This window comes from Drosophila subpulchrella, unplaced genomic scaffold (genome assembly GCF_014743375.2).
Source record: "Drosophila subpulchrella strain 33 F10 #4 breed RU33 unplaced genomic scaffold, RU_Dsub_v1.1 Primary Assembly Seq354, whole genome shotgun sequence".
Classification (NCBI taxonomy): domain Eukaryota; kingdom Metazoa; phylum Arthropoda; class Insecta; order Diptera; family Drosophilidae; genus Drosophila; species Drosophila subpulchrella.
In genome coordinates this window covers 7,263,977-7,282,123 of record NW_023665577.1, presented here as the reverse complement: position 1 = coordinate 7,282,123, position 18,147 = coordinate 7,263,977, and the positions used below count along the sequence as shown (strand labels likewise).

Genomic DNA, 18,147 nt, shown 5'->3' with positions numbered 1-18,147 from the left:
TTATTTAATATAATCAGGGGTGCCAAAGAAAGCATTCGAATTTTGAAATCACAACAGAAGAAAAGGTGGCAGCGCCAGTTGGGAGTGTGTACTGGCTAAGCCCAAGAAGTGGCAACGTGGACACGCCGCTCCGAACTAGTTCCGGTTCCCAAAGCAACCCTGCGCAGCGATGCTCGAACTGTCAACGCCACTTCCGCCTTCTTTCCGTGCGGTTCTTAAACATGACTGGTTTAACGAACAGGGTAAGTGCCGAAAAAACAACTTTAGAGCGGGCCGAGCATCAAACAAACGTGTGAAATGATTAGCGCACAACGGTGGCCATCAGCGCGAGTGGTAAAATGTGCGAGAACGCGGTTGGAAGAGCAGTTTTTAGTGTTTCAAAAGGCGTCGCGCCTTACACGTGCCAAAAAACAGAGCATCTGTGAAAACTTGGAGTGGGATGCTGGCCAAGAGCTGACAAATCGGGGAATGTATTAGTTGCCCCAGGAAAACAACGTGCTGGTGGAAAATAAGGCGCCACACACATTTGTTTATGCGCTTGCCGACGAACCTAACCTCACAAAATGCCCGTATTGTTTTCCTATTTTAATTCGATTTCCTTTACATTTTCAGACCGTTGTTATTGATGGTCGCGGCCATTTGCTTGGCCGCCTGGCCTCTGTGGTTGCCAAGTACCTGTTGCAGGGCGGCAAGGTCGCCGTCGTCCGCTGCGAGGAGCTGAACCTCTCCGGACACTTCTACAGGAACAAGATTAAGTTCCTGGCCTACCTGCGCAAGCGGTGCAACGTGAACCCGGCCCGTGGTCCCTTCCACTTCCGTGCCCCCTCCCGGATCTTCTACAAGGCTGTCCGAGGTATGTATTCCACCTGGGGAGAAGTTAAGTTGAGTGCAGCGCAGTTCCATGATGTTTTCAAACCTTATTACCTACATTATTTGAATGAGAAACCATGTAAACAAAACATAACTGAGAGATACTGCTGCCACTTCTACTTCTCTGACCACATAGTCCCTGAAAATCTCTTGCTAACTCCCGTTCTCCTCTCTTTTAGGTAAGCATAAAAGGCCGGCTGTCAGCTGCTCCACCTGCCATGATGATTATCACATTCTTACCTACATTATTTGAACGAGAAACCGTGTAACCAACTCTCAACTGACGCTCCTAGTCATCAAAACCTTTTCCCAAGCGTGTGTACCCTTGACTAACGGGCTATCATCTCCATTGCAGGCATGATCCCACACAAGACCAAGCGTGGCCAGGCCGCCCTCGCCCGTCTCCGTGTCTTCGACGGCATCCCATCGCCCTACGACAAGCGCCGCCGCGTCGTCGTGCCCATCGCCATGCGAGTGCTCACCCTGCGCTCCGACCGCAAGTACTGCCAGGTCGGCCGCCTGTCGCACGAGGTCGGCTGGCACTACCAGGACGTGGTCAAGAGCCTGGAGCGCAAGCGCAAGGCCAAGCTCCGCGTCACCCTCAAGCACAACCGCGAGCTGAAGAAGCTGACGGTCAAGGCGCGCGAGAACATCGCGAAGGCCGCCGAGCCCTTCAACAAAATCATCAAATCCTACGGCTACGAGGTTTAAGGACAACAACAAGGGCAAAATTACGTACGTTCAGATGCGTAGCAGTTTTTTAAAAGAGAATAAAACAACATCTAGTTTAAAAAACAAATTCGTCTTTGAGGGTCTATTTTTGTTTACAAATAAAAGCGTGAAAAGCATTTTCGGGTTTGAACAGCGATTCAAAAGTTCAGTAGTCATGAAAATGTGCATACATTCATTGTTTTAGTAAAATATTTTTTTTGTTTTTAGTTTTATCAAAACCTGATGAGTAATTAAAAAAGCTGAACTTAATAAAATATTTATCAGTCGGGCTTTTGCCTTTATTCAAAAGAAAAAAAGTAAAGCGTGGAGGGTAAAGATTAAGAAAAATATGTTTAGGGGAAATTTAACTTGGATAAACACAAGTACAAGGGAAGTTAAAAAAGAATTTTCAAAACTAAAAACCAAATAAAATATAGATAAGACTTCACTAGGGCGGCTGTAAGGTTTTAAAAATATAAATTGTTTCTGATAATTTTTCGAGAGTTTCTGTCTTTCAAATTGATTGCGTTTAAGAACACTGATACTTATGTTTGAATCTTGTCTGAAGATCATTTAAAAGATCCGCTATTGAATCGTTGTGATAGTTCGTTGGAGTCTTAATATTTTCAAATGAAACGAGGAATTCCCATTCGGATTTCACGGTTTCCTTACTTAGACTGCTGTTCACTTTTTGGGCGTCATCAAGTTATTGCTTATGGATAATTTGTAATCCGTGGAAAATTGTGTTGAGCATTTTAAGGGTGTTTGCTTTAACGACATCAACTTTGGCATATTCCTCGTAAGCAGTCTTGTTTTGAAAAATTATGTTTGCTGGGTATGGGTCGATTCCAAAGTACTCTTGGCCATAAGTTGTGTTTCGGGGTTTCGCCATTTGCTCTCGAAACTCATTTGGGAAATGTTTCTCCGCGTTGGACATGAATTCCATGTTGGCAGCCATAATGACTAAAAAAAGTTTCATTCTAATGATCTGAAAGGAGTCCAAAAACTCGCACAATATCTTCTTATCCGGCTCGGGCAGTGTGACGATAGGAGGAAGTGGGGTGGTCTTAATCCAAAATTCGTTGTTCCAGTCGATTGTATTAGAACTCTCTTCGGAGCCATCTGAATATTTTGATTTGTCTTCATCTGTTTTTATTTGTGTCGTACTTTCATTCGAAATTTGTTTGTCCAAATCAGTTGGAGCGCCACTGATATAGCCCTGAAATAAACAAAGTTTCAAAGTTATAAACTTTATAGCTAAAGATTACTGCTTTACCACCAAGGCTATAGTTAAAATGAAAATGCAACGCATTCTGCAGTATTTCAAATCCAACTATAATATTTACGTTGGGCATCCCTGCTTAAATAAGAAAATCTTTAAAAGAATTTTCTTATCAACGAAGTCTTAATGAAAGTTTAATCGGGTTTTCCAAGACAGAAAACCGGAAAGTTTTTTTCTCGGAACAAATAATTGCAATCTTAATGCTCTTACGTTGAGCTAAATCAATATTGTTTACACAGCTTATTCTTATAATACAGCGAAAGAAAGAAAATTACATTATTTATTGGACGATAACGAAGCAATAATAATCAGAACAGAAAAGGCTAGCGAATCTTTCTATAGTAAGAAGATAATTTAAAAATCATCGTAGCACATCCAGGTTACAAAATAAAATCGTCACAATGCTAATTGAAGGCTACTTTGGATTTGCGGTAAAAATAAGCTTCCTGATTAAGAAAAAGACACTTAACATTTTGGGCATTGTGTCAACTTTTTTAAAGTGTACAAATATTTTGTAGCTTATTTTAAGGCATATTTAATTTTTTAACTCGAGTTCTGATGAGCCAATTTTGGTCATTCAAGGCACATTTCAACTTTTCTATATAAGCGTCGTATATTTAAAATCAAAGCAAGCCCAAAAGCATTCAAATGGCACAGCTACGTAAATCTGTTTTCTGAATCGTCAAAGTTATTGTTTTCTTCAAACGAATTGGTCAGGAAAATTAAAAAATATAATATATATAAAGTTTTTTTTTTCAAGGGTTTGAATTCCAATGGCCAGCGTCAAAGGAACCAACGGCGTGACCCGTTCCAAGAGACGCTCCTTGGAGGACCGCCTGGAGCGCAGTTACCGCCAGAAGGTGAAGATTATTCGCGGCCTGGCCGTCCGGCGGGCGAGCGCCAAGGATCTCGACCTGTGCGCCAAGTGGATGTACGTCTTCAGTCGCGCCACCAAAGAGGAGGGCAGGGCCAGGGACTACCTCCTGGAGCAGATGCTGCGTCAGCTAAGGGAATCGGGGCACCTGTCGCTGCCTTTCACCAACCTGGCTAACTGCAAACTGGAGCTGCGCCTGCTCCTGGACGAGGAGGGACGTCAGCGGTTGCGTCGCTGCAGCCCGCCGCAGGTGGTGGCCCCAAAACCCTCGAGCAGCAGCCTGGCCAGAAGAAGGATCATAACGGGTCCGTTTGAATGGCGAAGGAGGGTGCAGCACCTGGACCATCTGGAAAATCAGTACTGGCGCGAGGAGCAGGAGGTGTGGAACCTCGAGGAATGTCCCGGGCCAAGACCGCCGCCCACACTGGCCAAACCAAGGAAACTGGCCAAGACCGTTGGCATTCAGGTTGATGTTCAAGTGCTCTCGCCGCGGGCTGAACGGGATCTCTGCGAGCGCGAGCGCAAACAGCGAGAGATCCTGAGGCGGCGGGAACGGGATCGCGTGGAGCGGCAGCTCAGGGAGCAGGAGCGGGAGCGGCAAAGGACTCTGCTGGCCGAGCAGCAGAAGCTGGACCGCCAGCGCCTGGAGAAGGCGCGTCAGCAGCGCGACCGGCGGTTGCGGGAGCAGCAGCTGAAGGTCAAGGAGCGACGCGACTACGAGCGCTACCTGCTGCTCAAAAAGCGTGAGGAGCAACGCCTCCAGGATCAGCGCTCGTGGGCTCAGCGGCGTCCTAGCACGCCTTCGTCAGAGGATGAAGAGATGGCGCAGAAAGCCGGCCAGGACCTCCAACAGGAACCCATTGAGGAACCCATAACCGAAATCGGGCACAGGTCCGAATCGGCAATGACGTTGCCAGCCGACTCAGAAGCTACCAAAAGTTCCAGACGTGACGAGCAGCTGCATCTTCGGGCGGAAAACATAAAACTCAAGGTGTTGGCCTATGAGCAGCTAAAGGAATACCATCGAAAGAGGGCATGGGCCGAGCGGGAGCGACAGCTCAGGAAGCGGGAGTTGATGGAGCAAGGCATGGATATCAAAAATCCCGAAGAATCCGAGAATGTGGAGACAAAAGAGAAAGAAGGCCAAGAAAGCAGAGAGTTTGTACAAAAAGATTTGGCTAAGAAAGTACACAGAGATGGAAGGGAAGAGATCGAAAGAACTAAGGAACTGGACCACAAAAGACTCGAAGAACACCAGGAAAGAGAAGACTTTAAACGAAAGGATTTAGAAAAAAAGAAAATTGATCGAATGGAAAGGAAAAACTTTGAAAGAAAAAGGCAACAGGATAAAAAATGCCTTAAAGAAAGCATAGCGAGGGCAGATTCCGATCAAAAGGAAGACTTCGAAGAAAAGGAAATCAAAATCGACATGAAACGCCAGAAGGGGGACGAGTTTGGACCAAAAGAACTGAAATTAGAAACCGATCAAAAGGAAAGAGAAGAAAGAAAGCGGGAACTGGAGCTTCGAGCTCTTAAAGAACGACGGGAAAGGGAAGAGTTTGAACGAAAAGTTATGGAAAGACTGGAAACTGAACGAAAAAAACGGGAAGACTTTGAACAAAAGAGGCAACAGGAGCTCACAAGTCTAAAGGAACGCCAGGAAAGAGAAGAGTTTGAAAGAAAAGAACTGGAAAAAAGGCTTGAAAAAGATCGAAAAGAAAAGGAAGACTTGGAAAGAAAGCGAGAGCAGGATCTTAAAAGTCTTAGGGAACTGCGAGAAAGAGAAGAGTTTGAAAGAAAAGTTTTGGAAAAACTAGAAAACGAGCGAAAAGAAAGAGAAGACTTTGAAAGAAAGACATGTGAGGAACGTGAGCGGGAAGAAAGAACAATTGAGGAGCTTAAAGCTACCCTCGTTGAGGTACAGGAACGGGAAATAAAGCGTGCCGAGGAACGGGAGAGAATAGCTCGAGAAAAACGGGAACTCGAAAAACGAGAGCAAGCCGAGTGCGAAAGGATGGCTAAAGAAGAAGAGCTTCTTAGGGAAAGTCGACTTTTGGAAAAGCTTAAGCGGAAAAAAATCGAAAGGGAGGAGTTGGATAGAAAAGCCAGAGAAGAAGATCTCAAGAGGGAACAGATTCTTAGAAAATGGCTTGAAATGCAGGAGGAAGAAGAAAAGAGGGAAGCAAAAGAACGGGAAGAGCAGCAGAAAAGGTTACTTGAAGAATGTGAGAGAAAAATCCAAGGGCGCATTGCTATGGAAGATAAAGCTTCTGAGCAAAAAAAAAGAGCGGATGCTGAGAGAAAGGTCAGAGACGAACGTGATCGATTGAAAAGAGAGATACTCATAAAGGATCAGCAAGAGCAGGAAAGGTCCAAGCTAAAGGAAGAGCGCTTGCGCAAAATCAAAGAGGACAAGTTGCTCATGGAAATAGAGGAAGAAAAGCACCTTAGAGATAAGCTCAGTAGAGAGGAAAAGGACTGGGATCAAAGAATAGAGCAGCTAAGGCTGAGTAGGGAAAAGGGAATACAGCTAGAAAGTGAAACGAGAGAGGTAGCTAGAAAACTAAAGAGTCACCTGGAAAGACGACTTGATCTTAACCAAGATGAAGAGATGCGACAAAACATGTCGGAAGATTTGAGGGTCACAAAATCTCGATCTCAAGTAATATCAGACAAAGATATAGACCCAAAAAACATTGTTAGTAAGGAAAAATCAACAAGCCAGACCCAGAATATGTTTTTCGAGAATCCTCCGGGAGACATTAAGAAACCGGGTTCACACAGCAAGGATGTCCTTAACCGATTAAATAAGCTGGAAGAGAAGAATAGCAGGTTAAACGATGAGGTCCAGGTGCCCGAGGAGCTGCGCTTGGAAGCAGGGAAACTGTCTGAACAGAATGTTTTGACCAGACCTCCTCAGACAACGTTTTCAATGAAGGTCCAGAGAAATAAAGGACACAGCGTGAGGGCTGAACCAAAGCCAAAGTATGTAGGCGACGAAGTTTGGTCCCATCAGAAACGCAGAACCCAAAAACCAAGACCCAGTTCCAGTCATGAGTACTTTGAGCCAGGATCCTTGAAGTCTCGCAGCGAACGTTGGGCTCGGTTCATGGGCAGTGAAGAAAAATCCGACGCAGAAGATCTTCCAAGCCAGGGACGTCATCCCGGCAGTTCCTCCAGCGCAGAAAACAACACGATTCCGGAACCTCGTTACTCTCTGGTGGGAAGGTACTGTCCACGAAAAAAAACCTATGCGGTGGAGCAGCAGAATGTTCCTCCGACCCCATATGGAAACCCCGAGCAGCAAGAAGCTTATGGCTCCTACGTTCGAAACCGTGTGGCCGAGTGGCGGAAAATGCTTGGACCAAGATCATATTCCGCTGACGAGGAAGAATTTGAGGAGCGACAAAGAGGTGGAGGAATAGCAGGTGACGTGGGCTTGAGTTACTGCACTCGGACTGGCAAGAAGCGATATCCCCAGATCAAGCAACCCGAGACTGGCAGAGATCAATTTGGACTAAAGGAAAACCGCGTCCAGCAAATAAGGGTATTTAGACAGCTTCTAACGCAAGCTCGGACATCCGATTACCATCCGGACATATTGGATGCCGAAAATGGCCTTTTAGAGAAGAAATTGGCAGAGGCCAAAGTCAATGCCACGAACCATTATGTTAAGGAATCAATTCTGTTAGTAGCAAGACGTCTAATCAGTATTTGCCAAAGAGATGAAGATTACGCAAGTTCCGAAGATGAGACTGATTCTCAGGGAGATGAAGTCCTCGCGCAGATCTATCTACAGGAGATCCAGAGCAAGATGAAGCTTCCCAGGCCAATCTTCAAAACTTTAATGGAAGTTTTGCTTTTATATAACGAACCTATTATGCCCCACTTCGTAGAGAAAATTTGCAATTTGGATACCGAGCTAGAGGTGCATCTGAAAAAGATTTGCAATCGCGTCTTCGCTCGACAAGGTGCGAAGATCCTTCGACGTAATGCGGAACAGTTGGTGGATCAAATGCGGCACGAGCAAAGCTGCCAACTGGCTAAATTGTGCCGGGATTCCGAGGAGCAGACACTGCGGCAGTGGAGACGGCTGTCCAGAAACTCTCTGTCCGGGATCAGGAGCCTCTTCGACGATTATTGCGACATGCGCGACGCTCTCCCACGTGTAACCCTTCAGACCATCGAGCGACTTTACGGTGAATGGAAGGATCAGAGGTTTTCTTGTCGATTATAAACGATGCATTGATATTCTCCGGTTTTATTTTCACAATCTTTCATTTTACTTTTTTAACCTTTAATTGTTTACCAAGTTGGAGTTCTTGTTAAATTTAATGATATCCTATTTCCCCGGTTTTTTGAAGAATTAATATTGGCACATGGCCGGAATTTTGAGACTAAATAAAGATTATTTTTAACTTACAGGATTAAACAAGCAGATTCTATAAAATATTGTTTGTCCTTAGAACAAATTTAGTCGGAATACAAATAAAGTACCGATCGTAGTATAACTTAAGGGTGACGTTACGTACACCAAGAGTTTTCTTTATATGGCTATGACTTTTAAAAGGATGCTCCGATTTGAAATATTTTCGGCATGAACAATGTTCATTGAACATAGATATTGATAATCAAATCAAAATATTTACACTTTTACAAAATCTTCAAAAATGTAGGCGATAGACAGGTTTTAGCGTAGGCGTATGGGCCAGAGTGGGCTTGGCAACCTGCTGAAATAAACTTGCGCTGTCTCAAAAGATCTCGCCAAGATTTCAAAAATTGTATAGTCTTTACTAACCGTTATTATGATTGTTATTTTAAGTCTTTCACAACAGTTATAAATGACTTTCAGATTCTTGTATTTATCCAAACTTGAAGTAAAAATCACTCAAAGACTCTTATATATAAAAGTATACAAAATCCTATAGGTTTTGTGGAGAATAAAAGTCTTTTGAATATATGTATCTCAAACAAACTAGATTCGTCGGAAAGTATGTAACAGGCAGAAGGAAGCGTTTCGGACTTTTCGTTAAGACTTTTGTTTTTAAAAGTCGTTGATAACAGTTATGAAAGAAGTAGAAGTCAAACTTAGGTGTTATTTCGAGTTTTATAGTAAGAATAAAAGATAACAGTTATTTGGGACTTTAAAAATAAAAATTATTTATATTAGTTATAAAAGACTTTTATTTTTAAAAGTCGCAAAATAAAAGTTTATTGATAAACTTATTAGTAGCCCAATGTATCTGTATACTTGGACATTTTTTGTTACGTTTCCATTATCCTTTTTTCATAAAGACTTATAAATAAATAACTGTTATTTTCGGTCCCTGGTAAGCGCTTAAGTTTATTCCTTTTTTCAAAAGTTATAATTTATTATTTCGTACAGATAGTAATTTAAAGCTAAATAAAAAAATTGTTTTTTGAATTGGTGAACTAGAAATTTACAACTGGGCTAGGCACGAGGAATGCACAAAATTTGCCTTAATTCGTGAAGTGGAGGCACAAGGCAATCAAGAGGAGAATGGTGTTAGCTCGTACCATGCTAGAGCTGTCCTCGTCATCGTCTTTACCAGAACCAGAACCATGACCAGCATCCCTGCAAAGAAATAATATTAGGAAACGAAGGTTTTAGGATGCGAGAAGTAACTACTTGATCGGCTTCGGAACATGTTCTTTGAACAGCCCATTAACATTCGTTGGTGGATAATATCTTCCGACTACCCAAAAGTACCCTTTCTTATCTGTAGCCTGGCCGATACCTAGTTTTTTCGCACCCTTCCAAACTAAAGCAGTAAAATGGCCAGTTTCCATGGAGAACCCTGGATTGTCAAAGTCGTAGAGTTTGATTTCATCGTACCAATCCTGAACACAGATCAACGCTTTGTGTGACCGCATGCACAAGTTTTCACCATACTTCGCGCCTCCACCACTTGAATGGACCATATTTTGAGTTTTAGCTAACTCCTACACATGCGATTAATAGGGTATCGGCAGTTCGAAATCTGAATTAAAAAGGGCAGGACATACTTTTGCGTATTCTTCGCATCCTTTTGAAAGATCAGCGTCCAAAACGAGAGGCGGAGTCCCGTGTAACTTTCTCAACCGATTGTGCTCCTTTAGATAGTCCTCCTCAAGGCCTGCTTCAACCGCGACCAACTGAAAGATAAGTAATAAGATCTGTTTCAAGTGATTTTAGGTAATTTTTTATTTTACCCAACAACAAGCCAAAACTATTAATATGTTCACCAAAGCCATGTTTTTTTTTGTGATTACTTTTTAATACTTGACAGCTTAGTCCTAGGTTAAGATTCAGCAAAGTTCTCAGGAGACTAGATTTAATATAATAAATTGAGGTAACATTTATTTGTGCACATAAGCAGCCTAGGAAGCAAAAAGAAAAATAACTAGCTTCGGCAAGCCAAAGTTTTTATACCCTTGCAGGTCGTTTTCATATAGAGATTTTTCCCATTTTTACAAAATTATAAAATAATCACATAAATATTAAGATAATGTTACATTTCAATTTACTTATAGGTTTTCCGGAAACGAAAAAAAGGATTTTTGTATTGTACTGACTTTTATTTTGGGATCCTTCCTAAGAAAGCTATATGATATAGTAGTCCGATTTTTATATATTTTTTTTTGTAATTCTGAAATAACAAAAAACTATATACTGAAGTATAAGAGAATATGATCAAAAATAATGAAGCTATAATTATAACTATTTTTCTATCATTTTCCCATTAAATATCTGATCGTTCTTATGATATGTCGTCCGATTTTTTAAATTTAATTCGAAATTCTACAATCTTAGAAACATAGAAACTTACAGAAATTGTTTATTCACGATTTTTCCGATTATTCCCATGGGAGCAGTAGGATATAGTTGTCCGATTTGACTCGTTCCGAAATAAATATACGACCTGTAACAGAAAAGAGCCGTTTGGGAAAGTTAGGTTAATACTAAGAGGACTTTCAGAAAAATTTTTTTTATCTGAATCTAAATGCTTTGGTTGGCCTAAATGAATGAAACATGGCCAAGTTTATAATTTTACACCTTTTAATATTCAACAGTTCAAAATTAAACTGCTTGTCACAAAACTTTCGGCAGTTTAAAGTGTGAATTAAAAAAGGCACGATAGTTTTGCATATTCTTCATCTTCTTTTGTGAGAGGGTCGCCTAAAATGAGCGTTTATTGCCAATTTTGTAATTAAAAATATTTTTAAAATCCCAACTGTTTAAGGGTAGAGCTTATCATAAAGCTTTTTCGGCACAGCTGATTTGCAAAGTTTTCGGGGATCAGCTGGAGCAGAGCTGCTAGTACTGATATCTACCTGCCTATCGGTGCCAGTGATCGACCTTCGATTAGCATCACCAGAACTCCCACGATGTCATCCTTCAAGGACAAAGTTGTTATTGTGACCGGAGCCAGTTCCGGCATAGGAGCAGGTGCCGCCGTCCACTTGGCCAGCCTCGGTGGTCTCCTGGTCATCGTGGGTCGCAACGTGGAGAAGCTGAGGGAGACGGCCGACAAGATTGTGGCGGTCGGAGGAGCTCCAGCCTTGGAGCTGCAGGCGGACATGACCAAGGAGGCCGAGGTGCAGCAGATAGTGGACGCCACTCTGGCCAAGTACGGACGCATCGATGTGCTGGTCAACAATGCGGGCATCCTGGAGACCGGCTCCATCGAGAACACCAGCCTGGAGCAGTTCGACCGCCTGATGAACACCAATGTGCGCTCCCTGTACCAACTCACCATGCTGGCCACTCCGGAGCTGGTCAAGACCAAGGGCAACATCGTGAACGTGTCCAGCGTTTGTGGGCTACGCGCCTTTCCCGGTGTCCTGGCCTACAATGTCTCCAAGGCGGCGGTGGATCAATTCACGGCCTGCGTGGCCCTGGAACTGGCCTCTAAGGGGGTCCGTGTCAACGCAGTGAATCCCGGCGTCATTGTAACCGATATCCACAAGCGCGGCGGCATGGACGAGGAGACGTACGCCAAGTTCCTGGAGCACTGCAAGGTCACCCACGCCCTTGGTCGTCCTGGGGATGTCAAGGAGGTGGCTGCGGCCATTGCCTTCCTGGCCAGCGATGCCGCCAGCTTCAGCACTGGCGTCAGCCTGCCCGTGGACGGAGGTCGCCATGCCATGTGCCCGAGATAAATTCAGGCGGTGAAGAGGGAGTAATATCCAATCCAACAGTGGCATTTAACGAATTTAATCATTTAGATTGTCAATCATTATATTGAAGTATTGAATTGAAATATACATAGCTCATAACTTAGAAACACCCTATTTATATGTTGATCTAAATTATAGCATATAATAAATATCTTTTTTTGTTAATTAAGGTTACACGTATGAATACTTGGGATCGTAATAAGCAAATTAATTGTGTACCTCAAAAAGTGGTCTAGGTATGATTTAAGCTATTTAATTCCATACTTTGGCAAGATATTAAAATTCTACAAGTCTTAAACATTTGGAATATTCTTACTTTACAATTACTGTTAGCAAAATTATTGTTTAGTACATACTAAAGTTTTTTAAAATTATTTCCTCTCGGCATAACAGAGGATATGTTAAAATAGAATAAGATAATACATAATTGGGAGAAAACAATTGATAAGTTTGCATATGTATAAATAGAATAAACGCGAAGGTTGAGTGACATACATAGTACATAAAAACAATAACAAATTAAATTTTAATTAGCACCGAAAGCACGACTCCAGGTACTTTGAATTTCACAACCGCCAGAAATAGCTTTGAAAGTTCCCCTCTATCGATAGAATAATCGAATGCACCCCAAAATAGTTGTTGACTTCTGGGTCTTCAATGTCACCATCATTATCATTCCAGTTTTCAAGCGGATCACCTCAACATGCCCAGTTTTAAAGATAAAGTGATTATAGTGACCGGCGCCAGTTCGGGAATCGGAGCGGGCACTTCAGTCCTCTTGGCCAAGCTCGGTGGGCTGCTGACCATCGTGGGCAGGAACGTGGATAAGCTCAAGGAGACCGCGGATCAGATAGTGGCAGCTGGAGGGGCGCCTGCCCTTCAGGTGGCGGCGGATATGAACAGCGAGTCGGATGTCCAGGGTATCGTATCCGCCACGTTGGCCAAGCACGGACGCATCGACGTGCTGGTGAACAATGCCGGGATTCTGGAGCTGGGCAGCATTGAGAACACCAGTCTGGAGCAGTTCGATCGCGTGATGAACACCAATGTGCGGTCCGTCTACCAGCTGACCACTCTGGTCACGCCGGAGTTGATCAAGACCAAGGGCAACATCGTGAACGTGTCCAGTGTCAACGGCATCCGCTCCTTTCCCGGTGTCTTGGCCTACAACGTCTCCAAGGCGGCTGTGGATCAGTTCACCAGGTGTGTGGCCCTGGAACTGGCTCCCAAGGGAGTTCGTGTGAACTCCGTGAATCCCGGCGTGATCATCACCGAGCTGCAGCGTCGAGGTGGACTGGACGAGGAGGCGTACAAGAAGTTCCTGGAGCACGCCAAGATCACCCACGCCTTGGGTCGTCCCGGAGAAGTCAAGGAGGTGGCTGCGGCCATCGCCTTCCTGGCCAGCGATGAGGCCAGCTTCAGCACCGGAATCAGTCTGCCCGTGGACGGAGGTCGCCATGCCATGTGTCCAAGATGAGAATCTAGTTACTTAGCCAGAATGCATTTATTTGCCTCCAAAGATTGGATGGCCAGTATTTTAACAATATTAAAAAACATTAAAAAAATCTCAGTGGGGCGTTTTTATTTCCATTTCAGGTTACTTCAATTTTTTTTATCCATGAAGATCTATTTTGTAAATAAACCCAATTGAGAAGGTGTAGATAAAATTGCAGTGCAATATCGTTGTAACTAAAGGCGCTACAGCAAAAAGACTTTAATTTAAATTTTTTTTAAATAAAAGTCCCAAAAATATTTATTTTATTTTTGACACATTTGAATAAATATCAAAAAAAGTTCTTATCTTTGACTTTTTTGAATAAAAATCACAAATAATTGTTATTAAAGATCATTTAAAACACAAAAAAATTTAAACTTGATTTTTCTTATTAAAACTGGGTTTTTTAGGTTTTTTTGTTCTTAGAAAAGTATAAAAAAGATACAACATTTTTAATATAAATCTTGGTAGTGGGTAAATAGCTTCTATAACTCGTATTTACGGTCCCTTCTATATACTGATCATCTTATATCTGTTTAAAAATATTTTGCTTAAATTTCTAAAAGTTGTTTTTCAATATTCAATAATTCTTGTTCAATTTACCAACATTTTTGTCAATACTTAATATTGTAAAAAAAGGAAACCAATCTTCAAGTGATGTTTTTGGTTTTCAAATTTAGGATTGCCAAAATATTGGATTCAACTTCAAAGCTTCCTCCGAAATTGCAGTGTGTAAAATAAATTCCATTTTTTATATTACACTTAAAATTTTATATTTTAATAGTGAATCGGCGGGCAACAACTAAAAGAGGAAGGCGGTAGGCAGGACAGGATGGGATTTGACTCTTTGGTAGGGATTAGCGTGGACACATAAGTTGTTTCCCCCCGTCCACGGGAAAGTTGACCCCTGTCACGAAGCTAGCCAGTTCACTGGCCAGGAAACAAATGGTGGACGCCACCTCCGTTGGCTCCCCAATCCTGCCCATGGCATGGGTCTCTTTGGAGCGCTCTAGAAATTCTGCATAGCTTTGTTCGTCCATGCCACCGGCCTTTTGAAGATTGGTGCGAATTACCCCCGGATTAACTGAGTTCACCCGGACACACTGGGGACCCAGATCCAGCGCCAAAGACCGGGTGAACTGGTCAACAGCTGCCTTGGACATGTTGTAGGCCACCAGATCGGGAAAGGCGCGCAGCCCACATACACTGGACACGTTGACGATGCTACCCTGGCACTGGACAAGCTGAGGGAGCAGCAACTTGGTCAGGTAGAACATGGACCTCACATTGGCCTCCATTACGTGCGTGAAGCAAGCAAGTTCCGTGCTCTGCAGCGTGCCCGTGGGCATGATGCCCGCCCCATTCACCAGGACATCCAGTCTGCCTTCAAAGCGCTCCTTGGTCTTCCTCGCGATGCACTCCATCTCCACCGGCTTGAGCAGATCTCCGGCTATGCCGTAGGGCTCATAGCCCGTCTGCATGCACTTCTTCATCACATTTATGAGTCCCTCCTCCTCCCGATCCACCAGCGTCAGGCAGGCGCCCAGCTTGGAGAACATTTCGGCGGTGGCGGCCCCGATACCGGAGGCTGCACCCGTGATTAGCACCACCTTGCCGGTGAAGTCCAGACCCGCCTTGCCCTTGCTGCCCATCGAACCGAGTTTCTGAGTCTTAGGTGGAAAAATTAAAGTATTTGGGTGACTTTACGGGGAGACATAACTTGATCATAACTAGCTTTAAATTAATTCCCAATCTGGTTAGAATTAATGAACCAATAAACAATAAAAGTAAATAATTAACAAAAACAGGTAACAGAATACATTATATGATTAGAAAGTTTAAGTTAGATGCAAGAAACTTAGGTATCTCCATTTAGATTAAGAAAGTAATGCGCTAAAGTTAATGCCCAAACTCAACTAAGGTATAAGAATGTTACAAATCAGTTCCTGACCAAAGATGATTGAACTAATGGGAAAACATTTTATGTACATAAAGAAAAAAAGAAATAAAGAATAACAACCAACAATGTTATAAATGCATTTGCACATGGAAAGGTCCATGCAGGTCTTCCAGATCTTTCGACCATATCCTCCAAACTTAGCGTGGGCACATGGCATGGCGACCTCCGTCCACGGGCAGGCTAACCCCAGTGCTAAAGCTGGCGGCATCGCTAGCTAGGAAGGCAATGGCCGCAGCCACCTCCTTGACATCCCCAGGACGACCCAGGGCATGGGTAGTCTTCGAGTGCTCAAGGAACTTCTTGTACGTCTCCGGGTCCATGCCTCCGCGGGCGTGCAGGTTGGTCACCGTCACGCCGGGATTCACGCAGTTCACCCGGACACCCTTGGCAGCCAGCTCCAGAGCCACGCAGCGAGTGAACTGATCCACGCCCATTTTGGATATGTTATAGGCCAATACCCCGGGGAAAGAACGTATCCCATTAACACTGGACACGTTCACGATGTTGCCCTTTGTCTTGACCAGCTCCGGGGTGGCCAGCATGGTCAGGTGGTAGATCGCCCTCAGGTTGGTGTTCATCACGCGATCGAACTGCTCCAGACTGGTGGTCTCAATTGTGCCCGTCTCGATGATGCCCGCATTGTTGACCAGCACATCCAGCTTGCCGTACTTCTCCAGGGTCTCCGTCCAGATCCTCTGGGTATCCGCCTCCTTGGCAATGTCGCCCACCACCAGAGCCGGCTGGGATTGGCTCACCTTGCTGCACTCCGCGGCCACCTTCTTGAGGTTCTCCACATTGCGGCCATTCAGCGCCAGGCAAGCTCCATACTTGGCGAACTTCACGGCAGTGGCAGCGCCGATTCCGGAGCTTGCTCCTGTAATTAGAACGACTTTGCCGGCGAAATTCATGTTCCAGAGTTACGTAAGGGGATCTCAAGCCCTGTGCGCATCTTGTAGATTTTACTAGGGGTATTCATTCATCTCCTTTAAAAACAATAAACAAATGTTCAGGCTGGTTTTAGTATTTGTAAATAGTAAATTAAAGAAACAGGCATCTTTTTTTTTATAAATAAAAGTTAACAAATTATTGTTTCCAATCCTCAAGCTACAAAAAATTAATAAATTTAAATTACAGTAAATGTTTTTCTAAAAATATAAAAATAAAAACAACAATTTTTTTTATTAATTAGGACCTGAAAACGATCTACATATATATTTTTTAACCTGAGATATGTGGTTCCATACAGAAAAGACGGTATTATTTTCTAGATACTTCAATATTTATTATTCAGTATTTTTTCGTGGTCGGTATATTTTAACGGCCCACCCGGTCTCACTCACCTGATCATGTAAACATAACATAACGTCGAAATGCGTTTTTTAAGGAACTGCACTTTATTTGCCCACCAAGCGCGCAACTCATCCACGCAATCTGGCCGCCGGCGAGTGGTGGTCACGGGAAGTGGAGCAGTCACGCCTCTGGCCAACAATGGACCGGATTCCTGGCAACGAATTCTGGCCGGCGAGTCCGCAATCTCTCGGCTGGGACCGGAGTTCAAGGGCCTGCCCTGTCAGGTGGCTGCACAAATACCCAGAGACAAGCTGCAGTTGGATCAGCACCTGACCAAGTCGGATATCAAATTGATGAGCCCCGCCACCCAATTGGCTGTACTGGCGGCGGAGGAGGCTCTGGCCACCGGTAAGCTGAACCCCAAGGAGCTGAGCGAAGAGCAGCGGGAGCGCTTTGGCGTCTGCGTGGGCATGGGCATGTTCGACCTGGCGGAGGTCTACGGAGCCTGGAACCAGCTGCAGAGAGGCTACAACAGAGTCAGCCCCTTCTTTGTGCCCAGACTCCTGCCCAGCATGGCGTGTGGTCACATCAGCATGCGACATGGCTTGAGAGGGCCCAACCACTCGGTGTCCACAGCCTGTGCCACAGGAGCCCATGCTTTGGGCGATGCCATGCGGTTTATCCGCAACGGAGATGCGGATGTGATGCTGGCGGGGAGTGGCGAGGCCTGCATAGATCCCCTCTCCATCGCTGGATTCTGTAGATTGCGAGCGTTGAGCACGGCATTCAACGATAACCCGTCGGTGGCCTCCAGACCCTTTGACAAATCCCGGGATGGCTTCGTGATGGGCGAGGGAGCAGCTGTGTTATTGCTGGAGGAACTGGAGCATGCTCGTGCTCGAGGAGCTCCCATCCTGGCCGAGATCCTGGGCTATGGTTTGTCCGGCGATGCCTATCACATAACCTCGCCAAGCGAGGACGGCGCCGGAGCTACGCTAGCCATGAAGCGAACCATACAGGATGCTGGGATTTCTCCGCATGAAGTCACCTACGTAAATGCCCACGCCACCTCCACGCCCACGGGCGACCGCATCGAGTCGCACGCTATAGGACGTGTCTTTGGCGAGCACACCCCCCAGGTGAGGGTCTCCTCGACCAAGGGAGCGCACGGACACCTGCTGGGCTCGTCCGGCAATCTGGAGGCTCTTTTTGTGGTTCTCGCCTGTGCGGAAAACAAGCTGCCGCCCTCCATCAACATTGAGCATCTGGATGTGGACGTCAACGTTGTCAGGGAAGCCACCGAGTGGTCACCAGATCAAAAACGACGCATTGCCCTCAAGAACTCCTTTGGTTTCGGAGGAACCAATGCCTCCTTGTGCATTGCCAGCTTTTCCCAATAATTGCTAAGAGTTGTTAACTATTTTTAAAGACCGCAAAGTGAATAAAGTCCTCAAATGTTTGCATATTTTTAGGAAAAATTTTTA

At 44.4% G+C, this 18,147-nt stretch overlaps 8 protein-coding genes across 8 annotated transcripts; 5 read left to right on the top strand and 3 right to left on the bottom strand.

Annotated features, from left to right (window-relative positions):
- The first annotated feature begins 90 nt into the window (after window positions 1–90).
- On the top strand, window positions 91–1,669 carry LOC119560618 (60S ribosomal protein L13a). The gene is made up of 3 exons (XM_037874156.1): window positions 91–242; window positions 613–853; window positions 1,226–1,669. Exons 1-3 carry the CDS (start codon window positions 222–224, stop codon window positions 1,579–1,581), a joined length of 618 nt encoding a protein of 205 aa, XP_037730084.1. The 5' UTR covers window positions 91–221; the 3' UTR covers window positions 1,582–1,669.
- Window positions 1,670–3,585: 1,916 nt separating this feature from the next.
- On the top strand, window positions 3,586–8,119 carry LOC119560767 (trichohyalin). The gene has a single exon (XM_037874390.1). It carries the CDS (start codon window positions 3,637–3,639, stop codon window positions 7,972–7,974), a length of 4,338 nt encoding a protein of 1,445 aa, XP_037730318.1. The 5' UTR covers window positions 3,586–3,636; the 3' UTR covers window positions 7,975–8,119.
- Window positions 8,120–9,094: 975 nt separating this feature from the next.
- LOC119560774 (Golgi-associated plant pathogenesis-related protein 1) lies at window positions 9,095–10,060 on the bottom strand. The gene is made up of 4 exons (XM_037874399.1): window positions 9,951–10,060; window positions 9,765–9,893; window positions 9,388–9,701; window positions 9,095–9,333 (listed from the first exon to the last, which is right to left on the bottom strand). The coding sequence occupies exons 1-4, from the start codon at window positions 9,990–9,992 to the stop codon at window positions 9,219–9,221; spliced, it is 600 nt and encodes a 199-aa protein (XP_037730327.1). The 5' UTR covers window positions 9,993–10,060; the 3' UTR covers window positions 9,095–9,218.
- A 1,021-nt stretch (window positions 10,061–11,081) lies between these two features.
- On the top strand, window positions 11,082–12,083 carry LOC119560772 (3-oxoacyl-[acyl-carrier-protein] reductase-like). Its single transcript, XM_037874396.1, has one exon. It carries the CDS (start codon window positions 11,127–11,129, stop codon window positions 11,898–11,900), a length of 774 nt encoding a protein of 257 aa, XP_037730324.1. The 5' UTR covers window positions 11,082–11,126; the 3' UTR covers window positions 11,901–12,083.
- Window positions 12,084–12,571: 488 nt separating this feature from the next.
- Window positions 12,572–13,486, top strand: LOC119560771 (cyclopentanol dehydrogenase-like). Its single transcript, XM_037874395.1, has one exon. The coding sequence runs from the start codon at window positions 12,622–12,624 to the stop codon at window positions 13,393–13,395; it is 774 nt and encodes a 257-aa protein (XP_037730323.1). The 5' UTR covers window positions 12,572–12,621; the 3' UTR covers window positions 13,396–13,486.
- Window positions 13,487–14,172: 686 nt separating this feature from the next.
- Window positions 14,173–15,101, bottom strand: LOC119560770 (uncharacterized oxidoreductase TM_0325). The gene has a single exon (XM_037874394.1). It carries the CDS (start codon window positions 15,063–15,065, stop codon window positions 14,271–14,273), a length of 795 nt encoding a protein of 264 aa, XP_037730322.1. The 5' UTR covers window positions 15,066–15,101; the 3' UTR covers window positions 14,173–14,270.
- Window positions 15,102–15,208: 107 nt separating this feature from the next.
- On the bottom strand, window positions 15,209–16,330 carry LOC119560773 (glucose 1-dehydrogenase). The gene has a single exon (XM_037874398.1). The coding sequence runs from the start codon at window positions 16,279–16,281 to the stop codon at window positions 15,511–15,513; it is 771 nt and encodes a 256-aa protein (XP_037730326.1). The 5' UTR covers window positions 16,282–16,330; the 3' UTR covers window positions 15,209–15,510.
- Window positions 16,331–16,704: 374 nt separating this feature from the next.
- Window positions 16,705–18,141, top strand: LOC119560769 (3-oxoacyl-[acyl-carrier-protein] synthase, mitochondrial). Its single transcript, XM_037874393.1, has one exon. The coding sequence runs from the start codon at window positions 16,744–16,746 to the stop codon at window positions 18,061–18,063; it is 1,320 nt and encodes a 439-aa protein (XP_037730321.1). The 5' UTR covers window positions 16,705–16,743; the 3' UTR covers window positions 18,064–18,141.
- The last annotated feature ends 6 nt before the right edge of the window (window positions 18,142–18,147 follow it).